Source organism: Gouania willdenowi, chromosome 15 (assembly GCF_900634775.1).
Source record: "Gouania willdenowi chromosome 15, fGouWil2.1, whole genome shotgun sequence".
Lineage (NCBI taxonomy): Eukaryota > Metazoa > Chordata > Actinopteri > Blenniiformes > Gobiesocidae > Gouania > Gouania willdenowi.
In genome coordinates, this window is record NC_041058.1 from 25,978,745 (window position 1) to 25,992,094 (window position 13,350).

Consider the following 13,350-nt stretch of genomic DNA (forward strand, 5'->3'; position numbering starts at 1 on the left):
TTTCCCATCTACAAAGCTGAGTAAAAAACAGCTTTTGTTTTGGAACTCGACCTGTCTCGGTAACAATAGGACCCAGACTTTCTTAACAGCTTAATCTGTTTATATATATATCACTAAGGAATAGTCTGCGTTTTTTTTTTTTTTTAACTCAACCAGACAGTTGAGCTGACTAACAGTGTTGTAAGCAAATAATTTTATTTAACATAAGAAGTAATGAATATTTTATGATTGGAATTATTGGGAATATTGTTTGTATGTTGTTTTTGGAACATAGTTTTTAGTTGTTAATTACTCACTCAACTTTTAAAATGCACTATCATAGATGTTGCTGATCCTGTAATGCAGTTGTCCCATGCACTGCTTTTGCATTTTTGTCAAATCACCTGTACCTCCTCTTTTTGTCATAAATACCTTCTAAATAATTGATGCTGTTTCATTTATGTATAAGCAGACTCTCCTAAACTCATTCCTAAGTCTTGAACATTGGTTTCCAAAGGCTTAATCCACAAATTTAAAATAGGTTTTTTTTGTTGTTTTTTTAAAAAAAATATATTAATGCAACTTTTACGTGTTAACATTAATAGTAAGTAAATACTGTCTCCTTTGTGAAATATAGCTCAGTAATTATTGTCTCCTATCATCAAAAGTGTGTTTTAAATGGCCTCTACAGCACAAATTAATCCTGTTTCAATAAATTACAAGAAAACACAGCACTTGGAGGGTCTGAGCAGCTCCTTCAGTGGTAAACTGAAACACCCACAGTGTAGAACTGAGCGCTACCACAGGTCATCCATTCCCACCACTGTACGACTGTACAATAAAACAGTCTGAGGCATCTCTCCTTGGACTGTCTGTAAATATGTAAATACATCTCCTTGTCCCGCCTGTAAATATGTATATATCTGTATCCTTTATTCTTTATATATTATTTTTCTATTCATATTTTTTTTTTGTTATATTTCGATTTACTGTATACAGTATATAGCTTTTATAATTGTATTGTTTATTTTATCTATTTCACTATTTTTGGGTGTCTTTTAGGTATTTCTGTGTTGACTTCTGTTGTCATTTTTATTGAGCTGTCATTACAGTAAATTTCCCCACTGCTGGATGAATAAGAATACTCTACTCTCTAATAATCAGGGCCGGCCTTCCCGACAGGCAACACAGGCGGCCGCCTAGGGCGCCATCTGCTGGATGGGGTGCCAAATTGCCCCCCCCCCCCCCCTTTTTAAATAATAATTTAAATATGTAAAATAAATGTGAAACACACCCTTTACAATCACTGTACATGTTTATTCTTAATTGAATGTTAATATTAAAAATGTGTAACTATACCTGCTAATCTTCTGCCCATATTTATGTTTATTTGAATTCTTGTTGTATTCTATATAATTCTATTGTGTTGTTTGCACATTTTGTTCTTTGGTTTTAGGATTTATTTTGCTGACTAGTGAAACCAAACAGGAAATTAGAAATGTCCTTGTACTCTAATGATTGCACTATTTTGCATTGCTTTTGGATTTGGTACCATGTTTTTTATTGTTCCCTCGAGACATTTGAACTATAGCTGTAGGTGTTATATTGTATTATAGTGCATTATTCTAAATTTTGAAATAGGTTGTATCTTTTTTCAATGGTTTGTTGCGTCGCAGAATTGCATCGTTTTGTCTTTTTCATTCATTCATTTTCAGACCCACTTATTCCTGTTCAGGGTCACGGTGGTCTGCTGGTGCCAATCTCCGGCTCTCATTGGGCGTTGGGCGGGGGTACACCCTGGATAGGGCACCAGTCCATCGCAGGGCAACACAAACAGACAGACAACCACTCACTCTCATTCACTCCTATGGGCAGTTTAGAGACTCCAATCAACCTTACAGTCATGTTTTTGGATTGTGGGAGGAAGCTGGAGTTCCCAGAGGAAAGCCACACAGCACGGGGAGAACATGCAAACTCCATACAGAAAGGACCCAGGTGTCCATCCCAGGGCTTAAACCCAGGACCTTCTTGCTGTGAGGCGGACGTGCTAACCACTAATCCACCGTGCGCCCATTGTTTTGTCTTGATAATTAAAATAAATAATAACGTGTACACACTGTGTATAGACTTAAACAAAAATAAAAAATAACTTTATCCATTTTTATTCATTATTGGGGGGTCAAAGTCCACTATTGCCTTGGGCACCAAAAGACCCTGCTAATAGTACTGTAAGTTTGTGGTAAATTTGTATTTACCAAAATATAAATAAAAAAAGGCTAAAAAAATAAAATAAAAATAAAAATAGGAATGCTTTTGTTTTATTTTGAAATTAACTGACAAATGTTTCAGAGCACCCCCTGCAATGTGCTCCTGTACCCCTAGGGGCACACGTACCCCTGATTGGGAATCACCTGAACGATAATGGGCTGTCCCACAGTTGTCGGTTTGAATGTATTATTCCCTGGGTTAAACTGTCTGCTGTTAAATAATGGACTCACAGAAGCACAAAACCCATTCTTATGCTAAAGTGAGGCCCATAAAGCAGTTTTTCGGGACAGTGTGACGGCCAGTCGACCCGGGACAGCACGAAGGCACCGGGGCTAAAGGCTAAAGCACTGAAAGCAGCTCAGAGCCTGTAATCCCCGGATGAGACCATCATGGCTGCCACTCGCTGAGCTGTCAAGCTCTCCACAAAAGAAAAAGGTAAAAAAAAAAAAAAAAACCAAAACAAAAACCAACATCACACAGCCGCACCGACACTTCTCAATGCTTTCATTAATATCTTATTTTCCGTGCGTGTGCGCGTACGTTTTCTGGCTGGAAGCATGGGTTTAATAGAACGGACGCGGGGTAACTTTGTCGCTTTATTGTACTATAGTCTTGGAAGTTATTCGCTTTTTTTTGTGAGCTTTGGTGCTTAACGGTAAAGGTGAGTTTCTCCACACTCCACGCGGCTTGTAGTTACATGTTAATGGTTGAAACACCAGTTATTCCAGAGCTTTGAGCGCTCACTAGGAAGCCAGCCATGTCACTTTGTTGTTGTCAAGTCAGACTGCTGCACAATGGCCGCACGGCACCCCCTCGTCTCCTCTGCTGTCTCTCATTAATCTGTCTGTACGAGTGAAGTCCAGATCAGTCCGTGGGAGTTTCGGACGCTTAAAATGTTTAGTTTTACATCCGTTTTTAAACGCACGTCCTTTATCCGTGAATTAATGTAAGGCAGTGAAGTTATTGCTGGAAATTGAACAGACGAGTTACAGTTCAGTGTGTTTTTTCTGCCGCTGGTGAATAGTATAAATAGATGTTAGTCATAAGTTCAGTTTCAAACCCAGTCAGCAACAGGTGAACCAGCGTGTAATGGACTCATCCTCACATATAATCAATAAAACGAAATGTATACAGTAGAGCAGACATGGGCAACTGGCAGCACTTGGTCTAATTTAGGAATACAATTGTAATTCATGAAGTTGGAAGTTATATGAAGCTCAACATAATACACAAAACAACAACAAAATGCACAAAATGTCAACAAAAGTACCCCAAGTAACAACAAAAACTCAAAATGATGAAAAGGATTCATAAAACACAAAAAAAGATACACTACACCAGACATAGGCGACTGGAAACCCTGAGTCTAATTTTATGTGACCCGCAAAGAAAAAGTACAAAATGACATAAGCAAGAATGCATTAAAAAAAAAAAAAAAAAAAAAACACACAAAGAATGACAGCATTGCAGGAAAATACAGTAAAAGACAAGAAAAACACTGAAAATACTCCAAAAACACAGAAAACTACCACAAGAATGAAAAACAAACACAAAAAATAAGAAAAACACAAAAAATGACTTTGCAAACCCACAGTCCTACAAACAAGCAAAACAACAACAGAAATACGCAAAGATTACACACACACACACACACACAAAAAAGACAAACACATACTCCAAAAAACATATTATACTGGAAAAATACACTAAAGGACAACAAAAATACACAAAGAGCACCACAAAATTACTTTAAAAACTCTTTGTTGTTTCCTGTGTTAATGCTCAGATTGGTCACTATTATAAATGCTGACATGAATATTGATATTGTGGCCCTTCGACCAAACAAACACATTTTTGTTGCACCCACTGTGTGGGGACTTAAAAGACACAAAATGATACAAAGTGATAGAAAAAGACAGAAAATGAATACAATAATGTAAGATGTATAACAAAAACACATAATGACTTGAAAAACACACAAAAAGACAACAAAACTTTGGCATATTGTCAAGAAAATAGACTGAATGAATTATAAAACACACAAAATGGTAACCATGCACATAAAAGGGACGACTAAGACGAAAGTACCCTTTGTTCTTTCCTGTATTAATGCTGACATTGGTCATTCTTCTAAATGCTAACATGAATGTTGATAATGTGGCCCCTCGGATCAGACAATCACATTTTTGTGGCCCCTGCTGTGGTGGATCTTGCTCATCTCTGCAGTATAGTGTCTTACATTCCTCCCTCATCTATATCAGTGTGCCATTTTATCTCCTACAGAAACCGCAAAAGCCATGGACCTTCGTGGCGCTACCTCCAGAGGAGATAACAAAGGGCGCGTAAACAAGAAGAATAGAGATTGGCACAAGCGGCTCCATCTCAGGAAGACCACCACTCAACCCCCAGCTATGCAAAGCAGAGATAAGCACGGACCAAAGAAGACAATCACCACAGAGAAGCAGGGGAAGGGCGTGGCACGGCCTTCATCGCAGAAACTCCCTGAGGAAACGCTCTGCAAAACCACGCATGGTGGAAGTACTCTCAGGTTTTCATGCTTCCAATGTCAGGACGGTTTGGAGTATGTTCCCAAAGACTTAGCAAGTCATTTCGAGGAAAAACATGCTGGAAAAAAGCCAATATATACCTGTCACTCGTGTCCTTTTACCACACACGAGTTGTCCTACCTTCAGGTCCATCTGTTAAGTCACAAGGACACTTTTTCTTCGTGCTGTATTTGTAAAGACAATGTTCAGCGCACTTGGGCAGAATTTAGTACACACTTGACTATGTGTCACTGTCCTAATGGCCAATTCTCATGTGAAACATGCCATAAATTCTCCACTGGGGAGATGCAAGTATTTTTAGAGCATTTATTTTCTCATAATATAGACCTGCACGGAGCTAAAAAAGAGAAGAATCAGCTTGGCTCCAGAACAGCTTCTCAGGCATTATGCTGTCAGCACTGTGGCTTTGAAGCATCTCAAAAATGGTTGATTACTAAGCACATTAAAGTCGTCCACGGTGGCCAGGATGGTACCCAGAAAAGGAAGAGGAAGGAAGAGCAAGTTCATTCCACTGCAGTGAAACCAAATGACACCATCCTCAACATAAAACCCAGATTAACAAGAAGTGCCGTGAGGGAAATGTGCTGGCTAACGCAGGACTGCCTTTCCCTGCCGGGTCCAACGTTCCTGGACAAATACTGCCATCTGTCAGACCCGCAGACGACACTGGAGGAGACCCAGCAGTTCCTGATGAAATCTGTCGCTGGGAAAACGAGTGACAAGAAATGGACCAAGGCTCTTCAAACCGTTTTATCCAATTTCCCACATGATGCTAACCTTCTCGCCAAGCCTGAAAATGGCATTGTGTCGAATTCTTCAGATCTCACCGTGCTCACAGTCAAGAACAAGATAAGTGTTGGTCACAACGGGGCCACCTATGCCAAAAGGTTAAAGATGATGAATTCGCCAAGTAAAGAACCTGTGTCTCCAGAAAGAGCAGCTGGTGACACATTTGAATGTCAGTCGAATTTAAGCAACCACACATTTTGTCCTCAGGTGGACACTAAATCACACGACAACGCAATGTCAGCTCTGAATGAGCCCTCTGAGAAAAGTCATACACAGGAAAATAGGGAAAACCAGCATTTAAAGCCTAACCCTGAAATCAAAGAGCGTGCTGTAAAACTGGAGGATCCGGCACAAGTGGATGGAGGCCACGTGCCGAGTGAAGACGTGACGTCTATATGCAAACGCCTTGCACCAAAGAGGAGGCCTAAGCCACAGAGAAGAAGAAAGGCCAGGTTTAAAAAGAAGGTGGTGAAAAAAGCACCAGGCCTGCCTTTGAAATTAGTCTTGAAGAAGAATCCTGTGAAAGAAAAGCAATGGGTGTCACAAAGCTCTTTGTCTCCATCAGAAGGGGGTGGGTTAGACTGTCACTGTGAGCTGCCTGAGTCGTCTACAGGGGAGACGGGGTTGCTTCTCACTGAAGTGCAGCAAAAGACTTGGACCAAAGGTTGTAAGCCCGACCTTCCATCTGAAAGTGTCACTTCAACCTTCCAGTCAAAGCCAGAGGAAGTGCTGACGCTTTCCAAAGATATGGGGGGGAACTCACTGGAACGCTCACTGTTGATGCCTAAAGAAATCCAAAGTGACGGCGAGAAGTCGGCGCACTGGGTTTCTGAGGCAAACAGATTCTTTAGTGACACAAGTCGGAATGATCAGACAGCTCAGGAGGCGAGCGCTGAGAGTCTTCAGCTTCAAACGTCCCACTGTAGCACCCGGGGGCGTGCGTCACACGATGAGGAAGCTTCAGCCCCCGACGGAGCAACTCTTTATAGCAACAGCACGTCTTCTCCGCTTTCCCAACCTGCTATTACACTGCAGGGTAAGGTGGCAAATTATAGTTTCTGTAGACTGTGTGGGAAAGCATTATACCATGTGCCTCACAAGATACAGTAGTAGAGTTACTTTGAAGGAAAGAGTCATTTAAAGGTATACATGTTATTTTTGTGGGATTTATGATAGCACTGGGCCATTTTGGTAACCCACAAGGACGGAATGCGAAAAAGTCAGAAAAACTGTGGTGGGAAAAATTATAAATTTGCAAAATTAAAATCTTTTTATCTACAAATTCGATAAATTGATTAATTAGATTTTTTTTTGCCCAGCCCTAGTTTATTAGTAAAATCAGGTTAAAAACCCAGATATGCTTTTATTAAATCTGATTCATGATTCGTCTCCTCAGTGTCACAGATGTTACAAAATAGTGTCTGACATGGTCTGGTTTACTCCCACAGTTCAAATATAGATGTTAGGTTCATTGGAAAATGGATGAATTCTGATTAAGCTTGGAACTCTGAATTTCCCTTAATTTTCCCTATTTACCATTTATACCATATATTTATACTATATATTTATATAAAAGTAAGTGTTTCTGTGTGCCTGTGATGGATGAATTATTGAAATTGATATATATATATATATATATATATACTTGGATTCAAATACTCTGAGATATTATTGTATAGAGTTAATCTTTGTAGTCTTACCTGAATGTTTTTAGGAGGTTAATACAATCTCGCCACATTGTTCAAATTATCTCCTGGGTTTTTGTAATTTTATTTCAGTTAAGACAAATGTATTATTGGTAAATTTATATAAGTTCGTCCCTTTAAAAATATGCATAATAAATATTGGATAGAAGTATCTGATTTTGTCTTTTCATGTAAATTAAGTGGAAGTTTTTTTTTTTTCTTTTCTTAATATAGTCAGGATTCTTATTACATTTGGACTGGTTTTAAATTATTAAATTTAAATTTTAAACTTGAGCTGTCTCAATTTACTCGTTCTTAAAACATATAACTTGTATTTGTGTTTATTATACGTATATACTCCCTTAGAAATAGCTTAAAATAAGATGATTTAACATTATTTGGCATTTTACACTAACTAGTCTTGGCCTCAAAATTAGCAAGTGATTGAATAAACTAGCATTAGTAATTTAAACACGTTAATATATATTTTTTTAAAAACAGATTTTGCATTTAATCCAGTTGTAGATGAACAAAAATGTATAGTTGATTATATCTATGACAAAAATACTTATAATAATATAAGCCTGGACACATCAATAGTTAATGTGAAATTAAAGTCCTATTTTCAAGAGACAAAATAATCAGAATGAAGTTTTAATTTAAGTTCTCTTTAATCAGGTTAATTACAATTAACATATTCATCTTGATCAACAGGCTGTGAAATATGTTTATTAATGGAAGTTAATTTAAGTCTTTATTACCTTTTTTTTTTTTATACAGACGAGACAAATGTGGAAAGTTCCCCCCTCTGTGCTCCTGCAGAGCAGAATGAAGACGCTGCTGAAGGTCCACAGAACAGCAAAGTTCCTCCTGACTCCTGCCTGCGTTTGCTCAGCAGCATCCAGTCTGTGGAGGGTCAAACCATTCAGCATGAGGCGTCATCACCAGATGCTGGAGTCCAGCTGTGGCAGCCGGTCCCCAAGAACCTGGAAAGGGACCTGAAGCTCGTGGCCTGGAAGTCTTCTCAGCTGGTTAAGTGTCCAACGGGAGAGCAACCGGTGGTTGTTCTGAACCATCCTGATGCTGACGTCCCTGAGGTGGTCCGGATCATGCAGGTCATCAGGAAGTACAAGGGGGAGGTGAAGAAGGTGGTTTTGTCACACAGGACTCTCAGCGCTCTCTCAGCTCTGAACAATAAGCACAAAGAGGCGGATGATGCGCTAAATGTTCAGGCGGCACCAGAACTGCCCGATAAAGTGTCAGTACAGGAGAGGTTCGTGTTGAAGATGAAATTTCGCAGGTTAAACAAAAAGAAGTATGAGATCGTTGACCCAGTCTTTCCAATCAAGGAGGATAGAATGAATTCGGCTCAGTACCGCTGCTGGTTCTGCGGTCGGATCTTTACGAGTCACGAAATATGGATGTCGCATCGACAGCGACACCTGATGGAGTGGAATAGGCCGTACTGTGAAACACTCTCAAATGTCTCTCACACTGGATGATTTAATCTGGAAGAAAAAACAGAACTGACTTAAAGACGAAGAAACAATGATAGAGAACTATATTTTCTAGAGTCTTAATTATTGGTGGAAGGTTCCTGTTCTCAGGGTATTTTGAACATTGACCTTCCATTTGTGTATACTGGTCAGAGTTTGTCTTTACCAACTCTTTGTAGAATTATTTGTAAAGCCCACGAGGACGATGATTTAGTTCTGTTTTGTCTGTGACTTTGTCTACACTATAGCTTTATTTAATAATGATTTAATTACACTGTTGTATTAAATATGTTATGGAACACTGTAACATGTAAATTTGCCATACCATCTGTTTTACAGATCAGCTATGTACGGGTAGGCCATACAGTGTGGTAGCTGTCATATTTATGCATATATAAATATAATGGGCTGTACGGCCCCAAAAAGTTACTCAAACTTACCAAAACTGTGTGTTTTTTAAAAAAAAAAAAGATAAGCTGTTGTATTGAACATTTATTTATGACTATTAGGTCTAGCCTTTATGTGGTTCTTAATGCATTTTGTCTGTATGGGCCCTTAGATGAATCTGAAGAGTTGTACAGGTTATTTTCTTGGAAGCCAGCTTTTTCTATCAATATAGGTTTAAGATTTGGAGATATTTTTATGAATTCAATGAGAACTGATTCCTACAGATGCACGATTCATTTCAATAACGCAATGTCCTGTAACTACAGGTGTCCATTGAAATCTGGAGTCTATTTTTCACATTACAGGCCTAAATCATTTGATAATGTTGTACTTCTGTGAGCTTTTTGACTTGAAATAATGATCATCATATTTGAAAAAACTAAAATTTGCACTATTAAAATGAGGATTGATATTTATCGTTACCTCAGCCTGACAGACGGACGCCTCTGACAATCCTGTTTGGAACCAAAGGTTCCTTAACTCTGAGCGTATTGTGAACCCACCTGGTTTAATGTAATAGATTTGCTTCAATTTGGGATTTATTTGATGGAGTTTAATAGCTTTGTTTCTGTATTTGGTTTTTGAATGTTTTAGCTAAGGTTAGAATACTTTTACTATATAGTTTATTTATTTTAATTTTTTTTATTTTTTAAAAACATTCTAATTAAGATGCACAAACCAGCAAAAATACTGGAAACTTGCTTTTAGGTTTGCATAACTTCCTATCCCTTCAAATCCTTTTCTGAATGCTAATGATGGATATTAAGAGGTTATAATAAAAAGTAACTTTAAATTCAGGTTAGTTTGGGGGCATGGGAAGTTAAATCTTAAAAATGTTCAACAATTGCATTAGCTGGATTTCTTATGCTGCCTTTTTGCAGCCAGTTAACATTAACCTGCTATTTTTCCTTTAATTTATGAACGAAAGTAGCTCAAATGTGTGTGTGTGCTTAAGTTTAGGACCATTGGATGAGCATTTCCGAACAGTGCATCAATTCCTGCTTCTAGATTGTCAGTGAAAATGATTTTTGTACATACTCCCGCTGTTGTGGTACTGTAAAATAATACCTGAGAAGTTTCCCCAAGTGCCTTGGATTCTTATGTGCAACAGCAGCGTAGAATAGCGTTGCTGTCCTCGATCAGAGCAACACAACCAGTTCGTCAGTGGTGGCATTTTTTTTTTTTGTTTTGTGACCGAAGATGCGACACGAGAAGTTTGACGACTGTATTATTCACTCTGTGTAGAATTTCTGTCATTTCTTGTCCATATGCTTTTGTCTGCTACTGCTATTTTCATTCCTCGCTTTTATTTTAATACACTGTTTACTGACTGAGCATTAAGACGTACATTTAAATAAATCATGGATTACAAAATGTGGCGAGTCTTGGTTCCTATGATTCCATGCTAAAGGAAGCAGAAAGAATCTATTGGTGGGGCTGTTGGCCTGCAGCATTTAGGGTTCAGGTGGGATTAAATCTGTTGAAGATATGCGGAAACCCTATGTTGAGTCTGGAGAAGCTCCTGTTATGTCTGACTCTGTTTACATTTAAAAAAAGGAACATAAGCTCATTATGACTGGTAGAGCAAGTGCATGAATGTTCACACTGATGATCTGTGGGAAAAGAGAAAAAATGTGATAAATTGCCCTCTATTGGTGGATTATAAAATCAATATGGGTTTGACTATTTAATAATATTAATAAAAAATACATTTTATATAGCACTTTTTTGGACACTCAAAGTTGCTTTACAGAATTAAGGTATTATTCTTTCACTCCACACTTAGTGGTGGTAAGCTACTGATGGAAGCGAGGCTGCCATAGTGTGCTATCGGCTCCTCCGACCATCACCAACACTCACACACTACATTCATATTAGGCGATGTGGTTGAAGTGTCTCGCCAAAAGACACAATGACAGATACCACTGGGGTAACTGTTCCCCACTGTGAAACCTGGAATTCTCAGTGGTCTCCCATCCAACTACTAACCAGGGGGGGTATTCCATTAAGGAGGGTTAACAAACTGAGTTTATCCATAATTTCTGGGTCAACATACCCCATGATGGGAAACTCTGGGTATCGGATTCCATTACAGCTGGTATGAAGTGGGTCAATCAACCCTGAGTATGTAAACCTTGAGTTAATTTCGTGCACGCGTGCGATAAAAAGCCATCATCAATGGATCAGAGATTACTCGAGCTGCCATGGTAACCACCCGGAAGAGAGTGATTTATTCACCCTGATCGGGGAAATAAGCCGCGTTTGAGGAAAATGAGCCTGTTCTAAAGGTGCATTCACAGTGAACACACCTTCAGTGACTATAGTTGCTTAAATTACCCGTGATTAGTCACGCTTTTTGGTCACTTCCACAATTTATCGCTTCAGTGATGTGACGAGCGGTGAATAATATGAATAAAATGTGTCTGAGGAGACGTGGCAGCAGCATAGGATGTCTGCATAGAGAGACCTCCCATTACACTGGATACAAAGACAGTGACTGCTGCTTGATATCATAATTTATGTTGATTTTTAATGTAACATTGTTGCCAGAGTCATCTTAACGTCCAAAAAATATGTCATAAGAAAAGACTGGAGCAGGACATGAACCCACAACTCATGGCTTCCAAGAGCGGTGTCTTATTTCACTACGCCACCACAACTTCATTAATCAGACAATTTGTAGATCAAACTGTATGACAGTATTAAACAACAATCGAGCCTCAAAAGTGGATTCATTTAAATTGTCATCTCCTCCTTTGTATTATCCACAGGTTTGTATTCAGAGAACTTTACTACAGATGTCAGTAGATGTTTTAATGCAGATCAACCTCTCAGTGACTTTCACTTAATGCTCTGTATCCACAATGTTATAAAAAAAACTACCATTTGCACAAGAAAAAAACCCCCAAAAAACATAAAGCAACACAACATTAGTATTGATGTGAGCACGTCTGTGGTGTGTGATGTTACTAATGCGTTTCAGAGAAAAGTGTTAAGGTTCATTAAAGTGTTCAGAAACAGTGTTCAGGTGGGCGGAGCCAGTTAGAAACCCAGGGTTTCTTCGATAAAACCTTCCAGCGACCAGGTTTAGTTCACGGACAATGTTGCCATGGTAACATACTCAGAGAAGAACATACCTCGCGTTTAGGAATGGGATACTCAGAGTTTCCCTCATTTGAGTCCGAACATGCTAAGAGTTTGAACATAACCCGCTTTATGGAACACCCCTGAGGCCCAGACCTGCTTATCTTCCAAGGTCTAACAAAATGACAGGCTGGTATGGCCACTATTTGACTAATAGACCTTATAGTTTTCACTCAAATATCAATGCAAGCATTTAGGCCAGGGTCAGCAACCTGTGGTTCCAGAGCAGCTTGTGGCTCCTCTCCTCTGCCCCTCCCCCAAGGCTCAGTGGAGAAATCTTTGCTCCTGGTCAAAGATGCAAAGTGATCAGGAATGTTCGTCTGACTCATTCTATTGGATTGTTAGTGAGCACATTCCTATCGTTCCCATCGGCCTACACTACACTGCTGAGGAAACCTCCAAAAGCTTGTTCACAAAGTAACACTCATAGTGAATATTTGCAGTCTGAAACCTGCCTGAGGATTAACAGTTGTGCGCAGCAGTCATTAGTTAGAAAGGGGACCAGTTTCATCATAACACCAGTGAACCTGCTCTTTGCGTTTCACAGCAAAATTCACCCGCAGCGTTAACTGGTTCCTTCCTTTAATGTAAAATGTCATTAAATTAAGTCTAATAGGTGCGTGTGTGTGTGTGTGTGTGTGTAGCACTGGGTGATATGGACCAAAGGCCATATCTCAATATTTTTTTCTCAAAATAGTAATATACGATATAAATGTCAAGATTTTGAATTCAAAAAGGTCAGACCAGAAAAAAACAATTCTATGTTAAATTTGCTGATGCAAAATGCCACACAGGCTCATTTATTAACACACAGCTGCACACTGGCCACGGTTACATGATGTATTTTAGTTCTGAATTAATTATTCCAAATTAAATTATTCTGAATTAAAGTATTCTGCTTAGTGTTTACATGGAAATAGTAATTCCAAATTGAAGTTTACATGGAAAACAGGTTTATTCGGCTTTATTCCATTC

General features: G+C 38.9%; 1 protein-coding gene across 3 annotated transcripts; it reads left to right on the forward strand.

The window, feature by feature from the left end:
* Positions 1–2,375: 2,375 nt before the first annotated feature.
* On the forward strand, positions 2,376–10,584 carry znf518a (zinc finger protein 518A). 3 transcript variants are annotated; one of them, XM_028469561.1, is made up of 3 exons: positions 2,376–2,682; positions 4,531–6,639; positions 8,069–10,583. In XM_028469561.1, exons 2-3 carry the CDS (start codon positions 4,545–4,547, stop codon positions 8,788–8,790), a joined length of 2,817 nt encoding a protein of 938 aa, XP_028325362.1. In that variant the 5' UTR covers positions 2,376–2,682; positions 4,531–4,544; the 3' UTR covers positions 8,791–10,583. The 3 variants fall into 3 exon arrangements, 2 of the variants coding, with proteins under 2 accessions (XP_028325362.1, XP_028325363.1); XM_028469562.1 differs by lacking the exon at positions 2,376–2,682 and adding an exon at positions 2,708–2,908 and having other exon boundaries at positions 8,069–10,584; XR_003675691.1 differs by lacking the exon at positions 4,531–6,639 and having other exon boundaries at positions 8,069–8,193.
* The last annotated feature ends 2,766 nt before the right edge of the window (positions 10,585–13,350 follow it).